Source organism: Prinia subflava, chromosome 17 (genome assembly GCF_021018805.1).
Source record: "Prinia subflava isolate CZ2003 ecotype Zambia chromosome 17, Cam_Psub_1.2, whole genome shotgun sequence".
NCBI classification, from domain to species: domain Eukaryota; kingdom Metazoa; phylum Chordata; class Aves; order Passeriformes; family Cisticolidae; genus Prinia; species Prinia subflava.
This window is the reverse complement of record NC_086263.1, coordinates 15,945,295-15,961,655: the sequence shown is the minus strand read 5'-3', so window position 1 is coordinate 15,961,655 and position 16,361 is coordinate 15,945,295. Positions and strand designations below refer to the sequence as shown.

The window sequence follows — 16,361 nt, the reverse complement described above, 5'->3', positions numbered from 1 at the left end:
ACCCATTGCAGCCACAGCCACCATCAAAACATTTTCCTTCCACCAGACCAGTTCAGGAGCAGTTGATATTTTTGAAACGTGGTGGACTGGGCAGATGGAGTCACTTTCAGGGCTTATTTTCCCCATGGATCTGGTGTCCCAGCTGTATTTGGCTGCTGTCAGCAGTGCATCATGCCAGCACAACACACCGCTGGGAACACAATGCCTGGGAGGCAGGGGAGCTTCCTGTGGCATTTCAGCTGTATTTTCAGCAGGAGGGTTTTGCTTATGAAATAAACTTTCTCATAAACAATTGAGAGATGATGGAAAGTCAAGCCAGCTCAAGGTCATTTGGCTTTGCTGGCTGTGCAGCCGATGTTCCAAAGCCTGGAACAAACGCCACCCGCTCTGTTTCCTGTGCTCGAGCTGCCAGAGCTGGTAACAGACATTGTTCTCTGGGAAAGCAGTGGCCAGAGGAGGGCAATTACTGTGACAGGACAGAGGAACCCGGCAGATCCTGGTCCATCAAACCTGTTTATTCCAGCTTCCCTTGGAGATACTTCTCGAACACAATCCCGCGTTCCACTCCTGACATAATGACATGAGGTACACTCGTGCCAGTTAAAAATAAAAATCCTTTTGTTCCCAAATAACAGAACACGGGGACATTTGGGGAAGTCTGACCAAGTCCTGATTGAACAAGAATCTGCCATTACCTCTCCTAGCAAGAGGCAATCACTCCCCTGTACAATGCTCTGCCCTCAGCAGTGATTTATGGTTCCAAGGAGCCTTGTACATGTTCCTGTTCTGTTGTGAGGAGCTGACGTCTCCTACATCGTTCGAGATGCTCAAGATTTTACCTCCAAACGTGTTTGTACAGCAGTACTGGGATCCCAGCCCACGGCTCACACTGGGCTGGGAGAACACAGAAAATGGGGGGGGCACATCTCCTCAGCCCCCCCTGAGGATTAAATATGGGATCAACAGGAGTCAGAGTGCAAGACACAAAATATTGAGATTAAGTCATGAAATCACAAAGCACATGCTAATCACCTTGAAAATCACTGACAGCTGGGCTGGGAGGGCCCTGGCCCGTCTGAGCTGCTGACCCCCGGCCCAAAGCAAACAGAGAAGCTGCTTCCATCTTTAGTTCATTCTGTCGTTTTATGGGAACAGCGCTCATTTCTCCTGGAAAGAGATCAGCAAGTTCCAGGTCAGTCCATTGGTGCCACTAAGATAGAGCTCTGCCCCTCTATCTGAATATCAGTATCTTCTCTAGTCCACACTTGACAGGCTTGAGGTGTTCAAACTCCCACTGAGAGCGTGCCCAGCAGCAGGCAGGGCAGCAAACAGCTGTGAAGGGAGGTTTTTATGGAAAAAAATTAATTAACACAGAATCAAAGAATCAGTCAGGTTGGAAAAGCCCTCCAAGATCATGAAGTCCAAACATTTCGCCAGCACTGCCAAGGCCACCACTAACCCTTGTCCCCAAGTGCCACATCCACATGGCTTTGAAATCCCTGCAGGGATGGTGATTCCACTACTGTCCTAGGCAGCCTTTGCCAAGGTCATAAGATCTTATACTTCTTTTAAAATAGAAAAAAGATTATAGAATCTGTCTGAAACAATTTATAAAACTGTTTCAAAACACTGATGCACCTCACCTGCATTTATTTCAGCCATGTCAAAAGCCTGGCACCAGGGACAGTTGGCACCAGGGAAGGTAAAGCAGCAAGGTGATGTCCTGGAACCTGTGGCAGCTCAAACCAGCCTAAGGAACACTGTGACCTCCTGCAGGGCAGCGGCCACCAGACCTGAGAGCCCCTGCCAGTGCCTAAGGGGCTCCAGGAGAGCTGGACAGAGAACTGGACAAGGGCCCGGGGTGACAGTGCACAGGGAACGGCTCCCACTGCCAGAGGGCAGGGCTAGATGGGATACTGGAAAGAAATCCTTCCCTGGGAGGGTGGGCAGGCCCTGGCACAGGGTGCCCAGAGCAGCTGTGGCTGCCCCTGGATCCCTGGCAGTGCCCAAGGCCAGGCTGGACAGGGCTGGGAGCAGCCTGGGACAGTGGGAGGTGTCCCTGCCATGGCAGGGGTGGCACTGGGTGAGCTTTAAGGTCCCTTCCAACCCAAGCCATGCCAGGATTCTGTTTCTAAGATCCCTCCCAACCCAAATAATTCAGTGATTCTCTGAGGTTTGTGCCACTGATCCCATGCTGTTGGGGGATCCTGACGTGGCGGGAGTAGGAGCAGCAGAATCAGGGACTCTTCCTCGGGATGTGCTAGGAGAAAATCGAAGCAGTATTCCAAGGAACCGGGACCAGGCTGGGAGCGGCCCCAGCACAGGAGGGCGGGTCCAGCGGCGCCGGGGCGGGCCGGGGCGGGCCGGGGCGGCGGGGCCGGTGCGGGCTCGGCGGGAGCGCACGGGCGGCAGGTACGGGGGACCGGGCGGGGGCCGGGGGAGCGCGGGGTCGGCGCTGGCCGCCCCCTCCGCCCGAGGCTCTGCCCAGGGATGCCCGCGGGCATCTCCCAGCGCCCTCGGGCATCCCTCGGCAGCGTCTCGGGCCGAAGGGACCGGCTCGACGGGCTGGTCATGGTGCCTTTCACACTGATGCAGACCTGGAGTCACCCGATCTCTGCCTGGTTTTGCGGCAGCGGGGCAGGTTTTGGTGCTGGGCAGGTATTTGGGATGTACCCGGCATGCAGCCAGGGGTAGTAATTCGGATTTAACTTTTATTTGCAGAGGGGTTTCCTTTAATTTCCCTGATAAAAGAGAATGGGAGCAAACTGCATCTTCATGGAATAGTTCAGTGTTTGGTTTGGCATTGGAAATGTGCCATCTCCCCCAGGATGGTGTCTCCCAGTGAGGCAGAGTACGCTCGCAGCATCCCAGGGGATGGAGTTGATGGTGTTGGGGTTTTCTCCTCTTACAAGCCAGGATTCCCTTGCCCAAGCAGCAAAGTGAGCTCAGCAATGTGACCTCACTGGCACAGGAGGAGCACGGCTTGTGATTGTCCTACGAGAGAGGGACACCATGGGAACCACGGGGTTATGGATTGGTTTGAGTTGGAAGGGACCTTCAAGTTCATCTCATTTCACCCCTGCCCTGGGCAGGGACACCTTCCACTGTCCCAGGCTGCTCCAAGCCCTGATCAGCCTGGCCTTGGGCACTGCCAGGGATCCAGGGGCAGCCACAGCTGCTCTGGGCACCCTGTGCCAGGGCCTGCCCACCCTCCCACCCTCCCAGGGTAGGATTTCTTCCCAATATCCCATCCATCCCTGCCCTCTGGCGCTGGGAGCCATTCCTTGTGTCCTGTCCCTCCATGACTTGTCCCCAGTCCCTCTCCAGCTCTCCTGGATCCCCTTCAGGCCCTGGCAGGGGCTCTGAGCTCTCCCTGGAGCCTTCTCCTCTCCAGGTGAGCCCCCCCAGCTCTCCCAGGCTGAGGGAGAGCAGAGGGGAGCTCAGGGTTAGGCAGGCAGTGGGGGCAGAGTGCCGAAGCAGGGCCCGGAGTCAGGCGGGCGCTATCTCAGCTGCCAGACTGTAAATAGTGCTGAGTGCTGCCCTCCCTGCCTGCCCACGGGGCTGGGAGAGCCGCAGGCGCCGCCCTGGGCTGCAGCCACTGGAGCTGTGTGCCCTGGCCACTGCCCCTGCACGGAGCATCTGCTGGAGCTCTGACCCCACCTTGAGACGCGCTGCTGCTCCGCTTTTCAAACTGCCAACCTGTAAATTTGTGAGGCAACAAAAGAGATTCCTCCAATTTGCAAAAATACCACTAGAGAGTATAGATGTCTTGTTTAGGAAAGGCTTTTTCCTCAGGTTTCAGGGGAGATGGCAGATGAGCAGCTGGTGATCAAAGAGGAGTGACTGGTGTGTCCCAGGAGAGAAAGTGCTGAGCAATCCCAGTGTCATCGGGCTGATAGTGCCAGGGTGGTTTCACAGCCCATGTCCAGCCCTGGAGCTTCCAGGAGTGGGCCAAGTTTTGCTCGTGACTTTATTTCCTCCAAGTGGCAATTGCCCTAGGAAAACCCCAGAGGAGACTCAACAGGCAACACAACCATTTCGTAATGTGGGAGTCTGATGTCACTGTGAGGTGGAGGAGTTTCACCCAGGGCGATGCTGGGATGAGGCAGGGCTGGACCCAGCTGCTGGAGACAGGGAGGACACGTCCACAGCACAGAGAAACCCCAGTGGAACCAGGAGCAGGTTTCTCTTAGGATGGCTTTGGCCATCACAGGGATGCTGCCAGGAGAGGGGCTGTGGCACCCTGTGCACCCTGGGGTCTCACATCCCTGGGGTCAGCTCCAGACAGTTCAGGTGACCCTGCTGTGACCAGAGCAGCCCAGAGCAGGGCACGGATGTGAGGCAGGGCAGGCTCCCTGGAGCCCCTGCGGAAGGTTCAGGGCTGTGTGTCTCTTGAGGGGGTGGCACCTCCTGTGCCCCCAGCCCTGCTCAGCTCCTGCTCCATCACTGCTCCACTTGCTCACTCCGGAGGGGCCGTGGGAAGGGGGCACCATTGTCTGTGCATGGATGGAGAGTGGGTCTTTACACGCCTCATTTATCACCTCTCTGCTGAGGTGCAGCTCGCTGATGGGGCACAGCAGGACCCACTCCAGGCTGGCACCAAACCTGGCACCAACCCTGCCCCGAGCAGCTGCAGCCCCCGAGCACTGAGAGCTGTGCCAGGGAGGAGCAGGGGCTTGGGCAGCTCACCCGGGGCAGCTTCCAGCTGTCAGCACGGAAAAAGCCTCTTTGGAAACACTCTGGAAATAAAGGTAAGCAGAAAATGGTTAAAATGAGAATATACATTGCAAAAAAGTCATTCAGATATATTCAAACGCAGCTTTTGCTTCATGTCATTTCTTTTATCACATGTGAAAAGGAGTACTCTCTCCCAGCACTGGCAGGCTGATGAGTGACCCACAGAGACTGGCACAAGAGTGGGGTGTCCCTGTGGCAGGACCCAGTGGCTGGTGACAGCAGGGACAGCCGAGGGCACGCAGCCGGCCAGCGCCAGCCAGGCAGGGCCCTGCCCTGCACCAGGCACGGGTCTGAAGTGGCAATCTAATCTGAATCTTTTACTGGCTTTCTTAAAAGGCAGAAAATATTTCCTGGTCTGCCTTGCTGGGCTCCCCAGGTTTGAATGAGCTCTGGGGATGGGGCTCTGCAAAGCCCAGGCCCTGCAGCGCCTCGGGCAGGGCTGAGCTCACCCCGTGGGGCTGGGGCATGTCCTGGTGGCCCATGTCCTCCCACAGCCGTGGGCAGTTCAGCAGAGACCAAGGTCATTTTCTCCTTATTTCTGCCCAAAACCCAGCCAGGCTCTGGTGCAAGGTCTGCTCCCTCCATGGGCAAACCACCTGCAGGCAGGAGGAACCTCAGTGGCACAGGGTCCTGAGGGATGAGATGCTGATGTTGGGAGTCCAGGGGGTCCAGGTCCTGGGACATGAGTGTCTTGGAGAACAAAATCTTTTTCTATAGGAGTGGAGCCTGCCCTCGGATCTTACAGGAAGCAGCTGGGGTTTGTTCTTTCCAAGGTTCTCTCCCACAGAGGATCACCTACATCTAACATCACAGGTAACAGGCATGCAGTGAAAACCATCATCTCTCTTTGTGTCATGGAGGGAGACTTCAAAATCTGTTGGGTTTATCCTGTTCTCAAACTCTCTATGTGCTACTCAGGAGAACTTGCAGATCTGGCCAGCAGATCAAGGAATCAGTATCACCTTTTTTATTTTTGAAAAGCATGAAGAACCCACCTCCTTTCACTCCCCTGGGCCCGTGCACACCTTTACTGCCTTCTTTGCTCACCTGCAGGTAATGCTGTGTCACTCTCATTCCTGCCCTGCCGAGTGCTGCTCCTTAGTGAGCTATTGCTGAATTATTCCGGCACTCTTCCTCCCAGGATGGGGCCTATTCCCAGCATTAATCTTTAACTCTGCTCTCATGCAGCTTAAATCTGACAAATGTTCTGAGTGGCCGCCTCAGGTTCTTTTTGAAATCCTGCCTCGGGATGTTAAGATTTAGTAACACAGATTCTAACCTTAAAATAGCAGCACAAAATGTTCTATTTACTCACAAAATGAATGCCAAGTATGCAGCATCCCTCACCAGAGCGGGGGAGTGGGGGGGAGCCATACTGATAATATCTGTCAGACAAAGGAATTTGGTGCATAAAACCAATGTGGTGTCCGTCCTCCAGCGGGCAGCAGCATTCCTGGGAAAGGTGCTGCTGCCTCCAGCCCCTCTCCTCCTGTCCCTCTGAAATCTGGATCCACTCTAACACTTCTTACTTGTGAGAAAAATTGTCTGAGGCTGCAGGTGAGGTTGAACCCTGAACGCTGTGAGCCTGAGCTCTCCCCAAGCCAGCTCCTCCGTGTACTGCTTGGTCCATCTAGTGTTGGCTGAGGCTGGGACAGCATTCCAGCTGTATCAGTGTGCACACAGCATTCCCTCTCCCTGAGCAGCACCTGGGCAGGGATTGCCACACCGCAGGGCCTTGGCCACGCTCAGGAGTCACCAGGCACTTGCAGGTCCTGGTCACTCAGGCCTGGTGGGGCCAGCAAGGACCCAAAATGTGACAAAAGAATTCACCACTTTTGGAACTACTAATCCCAAGCCCCTCCTGTGTCCTCCCAGGAGGGTGGGTGACATGCTGCTGCCCTGGCATGACCCTGCAGAACATCTGTGCTCAGTTCTGCCTGGGTTACAGCCCTCGGCCGTGCCGGGGCAGTGCCTGTCCCACCCCTGCATGCCAACAGTGCAGGGACACCCGCTGGGGCCCGGCCCCTGCTGCTCCTCAGAGCTGCTTTGATGCCGTTTCTCCTGCTACAGGCAGCAGCATGAACCTGAAGAAGTACCTGGTGCGGGCTCTGCATCGCCTGCAGAAGGGCCCTGGTTACACCTACAAGGAGCTGCTGGTCTGGTACTGCGACAACACCAACACCCACGGCCCCAAGCGCATCATCAAGGAGGGGCCAAAGAAGAAACTGATCTGGTTCTTCCTGACGATGCTCTTTGCATCCCTGGTGTTCTGGCAGTGGGGGATCCTCATCAACACCTACCTCTCCTACAACGTCACCTCATCTCTCTCCATTGGCTTCAAGACCATGAAGTTCCCTGCAGTCACCGTCTGCAACGCCAACCCTTTCAAGTGAGTTTTTCTTATCCCAATTTCCCCATGTGTGCCCTAAGCCCTCAGAAACGTTGCCAATGTGAGGTACTGGGGGCCCATTCCTGTCTCAGACATCACATTAGGAGCATCAATGGAGTCACCAAGTGGCTCTAAAAACAAATAAAGAGCAATATGAGGATGAATGGCTCAGGAACAGGGGATGGTTCATCTGCCTGCAAGTTCTCCTGGGCTTCATAGAATCCCAGAACAGTTTAGATTGGGAAGGGACCTTCAAGTTCATCTCATTTCAGCCCCTGCCATGATCAGGGACACCTTCCACTGTCCCAGGCTGCTCCAAGCCCCGTCCAGCTTGGCCTGGGACACTTCCAGGGATGCAGGGGCAGCCACAGCTTCCCTGGGCACCCTGTGCCAGGGTCTGCCCAGCCCCATGGGGAAGAGTTTCTTCCTAACACAGTTTCTGCACCACATCAGTCACTATAATGAAGATTTTTACTTTCCTGCAAGCTTTCCTCAGCTCACAAAGAACAAAATTCAGCTCACCTTTCCCAGCCAGAATCAGTCTTTCCATCTTTCCCACAATTCCTTTCCTTCTCCTTCCTTGCTGTGAACATTCTTCTCATTGCTCATACTCCAGTCACTGAGAGCTGGTTCCACAGTCCTGCCTGCCAGGAACCACAGAGACAGAACTGAATTGTGATTTCAGAGAAGCCACTGATTTTCATTGGAGTTGCTTTAAATTTATTGTTGTTTTAAATTCATATCCATGCAATAGTATAGCCCAAGGCAAGACACTCTCAGACAACACAAGAATTGCTTAGGGGTAGTTTCTCCTCCAGTTGCTAGAGGTGTTTTGTGTAAACTGTAGTGAATTACTGAACTAGAACCAGCGTGGCCCAGCAGTGCTGTGTTCACCCCTGCAGCAGTGCCTGTTTATCCTGACACTGCCCTGCTGCCCAGTGCAGCCTGCTGGGACCCCGGTGTCCGAGCCGGCCGTGAGCTGCTCCCGTTGTCCTCCCGTAAATTCCAGGCAGCTCTGAGGTCCCCAGGAGGGTCCGAGCCAGCAGTGGGGCAGGGAGCTGCCACGTGTCCCCAGCAGTGTGACACTGCCTGGTGCCAGCTCCCTGCCCCGCAGGTACTCCGAGGTGAAGCACCTGCTGAAGGAGCTGGACAGGCTCATTGAGGCAGCGCTGGAGAGGATCCTGCAGCCCACGCCGGGCAACGGCAGCGAGAACGCGTCCCTGCCGCTCGACCTGGAGCTCTGGAACCAGATCCCCCTGGTCCTCATCGATGAGCACGACAAAGACAACCCCGTCATCCTGGACATCTTTGAGACCAACCAGACTGCCGTGGGCAACGACACCAGCGTGAGGAATGGCACTGCTGGGGACAGCCAGCACTCAGGGGACAATGAACCCATGGGCACAGAAACCACCGAGGGGAACCGAACCTCTGCAGGGAACCAAACCTCTGCTCCACCTGTCCCAGCCAACACCACGCTGGAAGAGAAGAAGTACAAGCTGGCAGTGAAGCTGGTGAGAGGGGTCCCACAGTGGCAGCGGGCAGAGATGAGGGATGGGTGCCTCAGCAAGGATGCAGTGGGGACATCTGTGTCTCCTCCCCACCAGCTGCCCATGGCCACTCTGCCTTGGGGTCTGGTCTGGCTGTGCCAGGTCTGGCACTGCCCGTGCCCAGCCCCAGCCCCTGCTGCAGGCTGAGCCCAGGACAGAGGCAGGGCAGGGGTGTTCCCTGCAGGCTCCCACCCACCTTCACCCCTTCCTTGGGTCAGGCACCCAAAATGCCAGGGAGAGCCTGTGGCTGCTGCCCCATCCCTTTCCTGCTGCAGTCCACAGTGCAGAGGCACAAGGTGGTCTTGCCACCCCTCACCCCTGCCCCCATGGAGGCTCCAAGGGCCCTGCCTGGGCAGACCTCAGAAGCTGGGGAAACTCCAGCCTTGAAGAATTGGCCCAAAATCAACATTTTCTGTTAACTTGTGGAGGTCATCCTGGGGCTGATGTATAATCTGCCCAGCTGGGAAATGTCCCTGGGAAAGGACCCTGTGATGCACTGTGACAGGCAGCTCGGTGTGACAGCCAGCTCGGTGTGACAGCCACTTCGGTGTGACAGCCAGCTCCGTGTGACAGCCAGCTCCGTGTGACAGCTGGCTTGTGGCTCTGTCAGGCTGACCCTCTCAGTTCCGGGGAGCTGCAGGCAGGGCTGGCACATGAGGGAGCACATGGGGAGGGGGCTCCCGCCGTGGCCCTGCCAGGCCCCGGGGCTCAGAGCTGCTGCTCTGTGTCCCCAGTGCAGCCACCAGGGCTCTGACAACTGCACGTACAGGAACTTCAGCAGCGCGGCGCAGGCGGTGACCGAGTGGTACATCCTGCAGTCCACCTCCATCCTCTCCAAGGTGCCGCTGCACGAGAGGATCAGGATGGGCTACCAGGCAGAGGACATGATCCTGGCCTGTCTCTACGGGGCTGAGCCCTGCAACTACAAGTAGGTGCACACGAGCTCCCTGCTCCTTTTCGTCCCCGCAGGAATGAACAGCATGCCAGTTCTTTTCCCTTTTTAAGGTCTGTATCAGCTACTGATGAGATTGCTGGTGATTCTCAGCTCTAAAAACACCTGCCAGAGGTTTTCTGGATGTGATCCTGGCTGAAATGTGTTCTTTTGGAGCAGTACTGGCTGAGTTAGAGTTTTGGATGTGCTGTTTTGCTCATGACATATGAAGCACCCAGGGTATCCAGTGATAACCAGGTGCTGAGTCAGCAACATTGCCCCCAGTTACAGCCCCCCTCCCTTTTGCACAAGGCTCTGAGAAATGCATTTCAGCCAACTTTGTTTCCCATGGATCCCAAGTTCCCATCTCCAGGGCTGAGAAAGGGAGCACACAGCAGCACCCCAGGCTGTGGGGAGCCCTGTCCCTTCTGCAGCAAGGGCAACCAAGAGCTGTCATCAAAGCACGAGCTGTAATGCCAGCCCAAACCCATAACCATAACTGAGCAATTGTTCCTCTGTGTGACAAATGTTCCTCTCTATCCGACTGAGCGCTGTCCCCAGGGCCATGTCCCAGCAGACACCTGTCCCTTGCCTTTTCCTCAAAAGCAGAAGGATTGAAGTGCTGGCAGCTGTAGTCCTGTACAGGTGTTCAGCAGATGAGGCAGTGGGAGGTGAACCCCAGCACAGCTGCTGAGCTGGGCTCACCATCTGCTTTATGTCACACCCCTTTAGTCCTCCCGAGAGTCACAGTTTTATGTGTATGATTCTTCCAGGAATTTCACCCAAATCTACCACCCAGACCATGGTAACTGCTACATCTTTAACTGGGGCATGGATGAAGAGGCTCTGAATTCTTCCAACCCTGGGGCCGAGTTTGGTAAGGGAGGGCTCTGTGGAGGAGGAGGGGGCTGGAGGGGCAGACGTGAGGGGTCTGTCCATGGTGCCCATTTCTGTCACTCGGGACAGATTTATGATTCCTCTGTCACTGGAGCACTGCAACAGGGAACAGAGGCTTTCCAGAAGGGGATGAGCCCCAAAAGGAAAATGTGCCACACAGAAAAAAGGCAGCTACAGACACAAAGCAGAAGGGCATCCTCTGGATATTTGAAATATCTGAGGCAACACCTGACTGCTCCCAGCTATTGCCATTCTGGGCATTCACCACCATAAGTGTTCCTGCACAGGTCAGGCTGCCATGGCTGCCAGACCCTGGCTCTTCCCAGGGAACAGGGAGAAGAAAATAGACTCCCTTCTTTCCCCAAGCCTCACCTTCCAATACAATTCCTGTTGTGTGTTTTGTCTGGTGTCCCAGGGCTGAAGCTGATTCTGGACATCAGCCAGCAGGACTACATTCCCTACCTGTCCTCTGCTGCTGGGGCCAGGCTCATGCTGCATCAACAGAAGAGCTTCCCCTTCCTCAAGGATCAGGGCATCTACGCCATGGCTGGGACAGAAACCTCCATTGGAGTGCTGGTGGTATGTGTGGCATTCCTGGGGAGCAGATTGTCTGAGAATAATGTTATCTGATGGGACCAAAACCAAGTTTGTTTTAAGTCTTGGCTGAACTGGCTCGAACCAAAGGAGACAAGGTACACACCTGTCAGGGGCTGGAGTGCTTTATGGAGGGTTTTATGTAACTGTCCTGGCAAAGTGCTTTACTGAGGCCGGAATATTGGGCCCAGGTCATGGCTGCCTCTTTCTCCAGCCTGTCAGAGGTGCCTTGCCAAGCCCTGAACACCCTCACCTGCCTGGATCCTCCTGGGAAGGGGCTGCAGCCTCTTCAGCTCTGCCACCGCTGCCACTTTCATTTTCAGCAAAGCCATGGGCAGCACAGGAATTGCAGAGCCTCTGGAGAATGGGCACAGGGCCCTGGGGAGAAGGGGTAGCCACAGTCTGGTGTTTGTGTTTCTTTCCAGGATGAGCTGGAGCGGATGGGTTATCCCTACAGCGACTGCACCATGAACGGCTCCGACATCCCTGTGAAAAACCTCTACAGCCAGTACAACACCTCCTACTCCATACAGGTAGAACACCCTCTCAAATCAAACAACACGCCTTAGGAGAAATGGTTGAAGCAGTTAAACCTTTGCCTATCACACGGGGTACTGGGGAATCATGCAGTCGTAAAATCTTTCAAGATCATCAAATCCAAGTATCAACACACACCACCACTGATAAACCATGTCCTCAAGTGCCACATCACGTGGTATTTTAACACTTCCAGGGATGGTGACTTCACCACTGCCCTGGGCAGCCTGTTCAAATGCTTTCCAAACCTTTCCATGAAAAACTTTTCCTAATATCTGATCTAAGCCCCACATGGTTCTGTAGGAGCTGTCACTGAGGCTCTGGGAAGCTTCTCCTGACAATGTCAAAGTGACACTTCTCAGGAACTCATGTTCTGTGCACACAAGTGATATTTACCTCTGACAGGAGAGGTATACAAAGGAGACAGTCTCCCTCTGAATACTCCTGCAGTCTTTAACTGTTTTCTCTTTGGGGCAATCAAGTAATTTTTCACCCTGAAAATGCAGCTGGTTTGTACAGGAAGAGAAACAGCCCTTTGCTTCTTCATCACTCTGAAAATTGGATGAGAAAGTTGAGTGTTTGTAAACCTTGAATCTGTAGAAAATTAGAATGCAAACACTGAGCACAGGTTAATTTGTAACAGGCTGTACTGGAGAGAGAAGCAGCTCTGGAGGATGCAATAATAAAGGAAACACCCAAAGCTTTTGGGGTGATTCACAGCTGCACCCGGAGATCAGGAGGGCTTTGGGCTGGCAGTAGTTTTATACTTCTACCTTTATATAATATAACAACAACTGGACCACTTTACTCAACTTTTGAAGATGCTTGTATAAGGTTTAAGCAAACACTTGGGAGGATTGCATTATTCCCTAGAAGTGCAAACACTGACGGAGTTCTGTGCCCACGTAATGCCACTTCAGAGCCTTCTCAGCAAAACCAGGCTCTTCCATCACTCCCTGACTGCTCTGCACTCTGTGGAGCTTTCCTATCACACAGAAATTCTCTGCTTGTCCTGCTCACAACTGTTAAATTTAATTATCTTCTCATAGACTTTGCTCTTGCTTTGTGCTGCCTCATGCAGAATCCCACTCCAGTCTCGGGTGATGAGCTTCACGCCTCACCGAGCTAATGGCAGTGCTGCAGCTGGAGCTGCAGCAAAGATCCTCCCCAGAAGAGCAGCACCTGCACAGACAAGATCATTCATATGTCTGATTTTTATGTTGAAGGATTTTGAAATTCCTGGCCTTAAATTGTGAAACCAGCCCTTTGTCAGTGTTGTGTAAAGCCTGGAGAGCACAGCCATGTCTGTAGTGGAAGAGAACATTTCTATTCCCTTTTGGGAGCTTGAATATTACTTCTATGAAGCCCTAAAATGATTGGGAAATGAGCAGTTTCTTCTGTGAGTGGGAGTAAGCTCTGAGCTCCCTCCATTTCCCACGAGGTCTCACCCACGGGCAGCTCCCTTGAGTGCCCTTACAAACTCCAGTGCCCAGCAGGGCTGGAAGGGTTCTGGGCAGGGACAGGCTCTGGCAGCCCTCACTTCCTCTGCACCCCCATCCCTATCTGCCTGCAGCCCCAAATTGTCTGTTGGGTGCTCAGAGAGGGTTCCTGGGCCCGAGGGGCTCTCAGAGGCGGCCCCAGCGCGGAGCTGCCCGAGGGCTCAGGGTCTGAGCACCCCTCTTCCCCCAGGCTTGCCTGCGCTCCTGTTTCCAAAACCACATGGTGGAGATCTGTGGCTGTGGGCACTACATGTTCCCTTTACCTGAAGGGGTGACTTACTGCAATAACGAGGATAACCCAGGCTGGGGTAAGAGCTGCTGGTGGTGTCTGGGCTGGGAGCGGGGTCTGTGCTGCCCCTGCAGCCCCTGCACGGCTGCTCCCTACGGGACGTGGCCACCTGGGCCACTGCTGGGGAGAAGGGGCCGGATCTGGTCGTGGCTGTGGGCTGGGGGAGCCCTTGGGCAGCAAAGAGAGAGAACACAGGGTATCACTCCAGGCCTCTGCACCCAAAAATTCGGGGTCCCCTGGTGGGGGCAGTGGAGCATCCAGTGGGTGGCACAGCTCTGTGCTGCCAGAGGCCAGGGCTGTGCCAAAAACACCAACCCTGGGCAAACTGGCTCTAGAAAAACTGTCTTCAGAAAGTGAAAGTGTATTTTAAATTTAGTATTAAATTGTCTGAGTGTTTTGCCCAAGTTTCTCAAGAAAGGAAAGTTGAAAGGGTCATATCTAATATTTGTTTTGATAAATGAAAGGAATGTAACTCAGCAACTGGGTCCTTTTTTGAACAGATACTTTAATTTTGTTTTCACCAAACAGCATATTGCTATTCCTCACTGAGATCCAGCATAAAACAGCGTCAGATCTGCATTGACTCCTGTAAAGAAACATGCAAGTGAGTACCTGAGCCTGGTGTGGTTGCTGTGGAGGTAGAGGGATCCTTCAGTTTGACTCCCATCAGTCCTGACTTTCGTAAAAGGGCAGCAAACCCTGCCAGGCTGGTTTGCTGTGTGAGAACTGAAATTCCAGAGACTTCAGAAGAGGCAAATCTCCATGCTAATGCTCTCCCTCTTCCCCCAGTGACACGCAGTACAAAATGACCATCTCCATGGCGGACTGGCCGTCAGAAGCCTCTGAGGTAACCCTGATTCCTGGATGGGTCCTGTTCCCAGGCACACGGACACTCGCTGTTGTCAGAGCTGGTGTCCAGCTCAGGGCACCTCTGCTGCAGTCTGTGCTTCCCACACGCAAAGCAGCAGCAGCACCAGGGCAGGAGGCAGGAGGAGGGATCCCCCCACAGTGGCTGCTCCCTGCTGGGGTTCTGTCAGGGCTGGTGTCAGCACAAGGCTGAGGACAGGGGGGCTTCCCACGGGACAGGGAAGGAGCACCCACTGCCCTGCTGAGGCAGAGCTGCCCTGCTCAGGCGCACTGCATCCCCCTCCACCTGCACACGGGGCCAGGGCTGCCTGGGACGGGCTCAGCACCCGCGGGGCTCGAGCTTTTTGTGAGCACAGGATGCCTCTACTCTTTCTGAACAGATTTTGTTTTCCTAGGATTGGATTTTCCATATTCTGTCTTATGAAAGGGATATGTCAACAAATGTGACTCTGGACAGGTGAGTGAAAGGAACAAGCACTTTATTTTCTCTGCTGAGCCTGTTAACACCGGCCTGACACGAGCCCTGGCGCTGGGCCAGCGCGCGCGGCTGCGAAAGCGCAGGGAGGACGGGGCTTGCAGCGTGTTCACCTGGGACACACAGCAAGCAGATCCAAAAGGCACTTCAGGCATGTCCTCTGCTCTCCAGAGCTGCCAACTGGGTCAGTCAAACTCGAACGTGCAGTTAAGTAAAATCAGCACTTAGGACAGTTGCAACATCATAATGTTTGTCATGTCATATTCACATCTCGGTGTCTCTCCATCCCTCGGTGAGGCTGCAGCAGAGGTACGGGACATTGCCAGCCAGCTCATCACTGAGGTGGCTTTTGTTCTTTACAGGAATGGGATCATCAAGCTGAACATTTACTTCCAAGAGTACAACTACCGCACCATCTCAGAGTCAGCTGCCACTACGGTGAGTGCCCATTGCAGCCCTGCTGGCAGGGCAGGCACAGGAGCCTGGGACAGGCAGGGCTCAGTGTCTGTCACATCCCTCGAGGCTGCTGTTTGGCAAATCTGCTGTAATGAAGTGGATGAAGCCACCTCTGCCTGAGGCTCACTGCTCTCAATTCCTTCCCCCACTCCATCTCCTGTCCCTGTCCCAGCCCTGTGGGGCAGCAGCAGCACAGGAGGGGACCCAGCAAGCACCACCCACATCGGCACCGGCACACGGGTGATGGATCGGGGTGGGACACTCTGAGGAGCTCCACTTCCTCAGCTCACTCCATTCTCCTCCCACAGATCGTTTGGCTGCTGTCAAGCCTGGGAGGCCAGTTTGGGTTCTGGATGGGGGGCTCGGTGCTGTGCCTCATTGAGTTTGGGGAGATCATCATCGACTCGCTGTGGATCACCATCATCAACGTCATCGGCTGGTGCAAAGGCCTGAAGCAGAGGCGGGCGCGCGCGCGGTACCCGGACGCGCCCCCGACGGTGTCGGAGCTGGTGGAGGCTCACACCAACCTGGGCTTCCAGCACGAGGCCACGGGAGCCGTGCCCAGGCCCGAGGCGCTGCCCCCCGAGCCCGGCACGCCCCCACCCAACTACGACTCCCTGCGTGTGCAGCCCCTGGACGGGCTCGGCCCCGACAGCGACGCGGACACCGAGTGACCGGAGGGTCCTGCCAGCTCCCAACGGGCTGTGCCGCCTGCGGGGCACCTGTCTGCCTGTCAAAATTAGGAAGGAATTAAAAGCCCAAGCTGTTCTCTGCTATGACTGATCACTGGGAGGAAGCTCTGCCTAATAAACCCTGCAATAAAGCTCACAGAGTCAGGCTTTGGCTTTAGTGTGTAGGGCTCGTGTGCATTGGTACTGCTGTAAAATCCTGTCACCGTTTCTCGTCTCCAGGTGGGTGGGAAGCAATTCCCAGTGAGCAGAGCAGGGTGGTGGCAAGGAGGGGACAGGATGTCCTGACAGTGGATGCAAGGCCAAGGCCTGGCAGATCACAGAACCCTAGAAGAGTTTGTGTTGAAGGGACCTTATCTCATCCTATCCCCTTCTCCAGCACTCTTGGCTGCAGAGACGTGGCACAGCGGGTGCCACAGCTGTGCCATACCATGGAGCAGAGCCTTGGGAT

The 16,361-nt window shown here is 54.8% G+C and overlaps 1 protein-coding gene across 3 annotated transcripts; it reads left to right on the top strand.

Moving 5' to 3' along the window:
* The first annotated feature begins 2,294 nt into the window (after window positions 1–2,294).
* Window positions 2,295–16,049, top strand: SCNN1B (sodium channel epithelial 1 subunit beta). 3 transcript variants are annotated; one of them, XM_063414047.1, is made up of 14 exons: window positions 2,295–2,412; window positions 4,560–4,751; window positions 6,808–7,126; window positions 8,241–8,640; window positions 9,411–9,604; window positions 10,381–10,484; window positions 10,920–11,083; window positions 11,524–11,631; window positions 13,325–13,442; window positions 13,952–14,027; window positions 14,213–14,270; window positions 14,686–14,747; window positions 15,128–15,203; window positions 15,530–16,049. In XM_063414047.1, the coding sequence occupies exons 3-14, from the start codon at window positions 6,816–6,818 to the stop codon at window positions 15,893–15,895; spliced, it is 2,037 nt and encodes a 678-aa protein (XP_063270117.1). In that variant the 5' UTR covers window positions 2,295–2,412; window positions 4,560–4,751; window positions 6,808–6,815; the 3' UTR covers window positions 15,896–16,049. The 3 variants fall into 3 exon arrangements, with proteins under 3 accessions (XP_063270117.1, XP_063270119.1, XP_063270120.1); XM_063414049.1 differs by having other exon boundaries at window positions 2,349–2,412; window positions 4,554–4,751; XM_063414050.1 differs by lacking the exon at window positions 2,295–2,412 and adding an exon at window positions 5,455–5,550 and having other exon boundaries at window positions 4,568–4,751.
* The last annotated feature ends 312 nt before the right edge of the window (window positions 16,050–16,361 follow it).

Excerpts from the sequence above, each read along its gene's own strand:
- SCNN1B (XM_063414047.1), top strand. The coding sequence starts at position 6,816 with ATGAACCTGAAGAAGTACCTGGTGCGGGCTCTGCATCGCCTGCAGAAG. Across the intron at positions 8,641-9,410 it reads ACAAGCTGGCAGTGAAGCTG|TGCAGCCACCAGGGCTCTGA; the intron begins GTGAGAGGGGTC and ends CTGTGTCCCCAG. Across the intron at positions 10,485-10,919 it reads CAACCCTGGGGCCGAGTTTG|GGCTGAAGCTGATTCTGGAC; the intron begins GTAAGGGAGGGC and ends CTGGTGTCCCAG.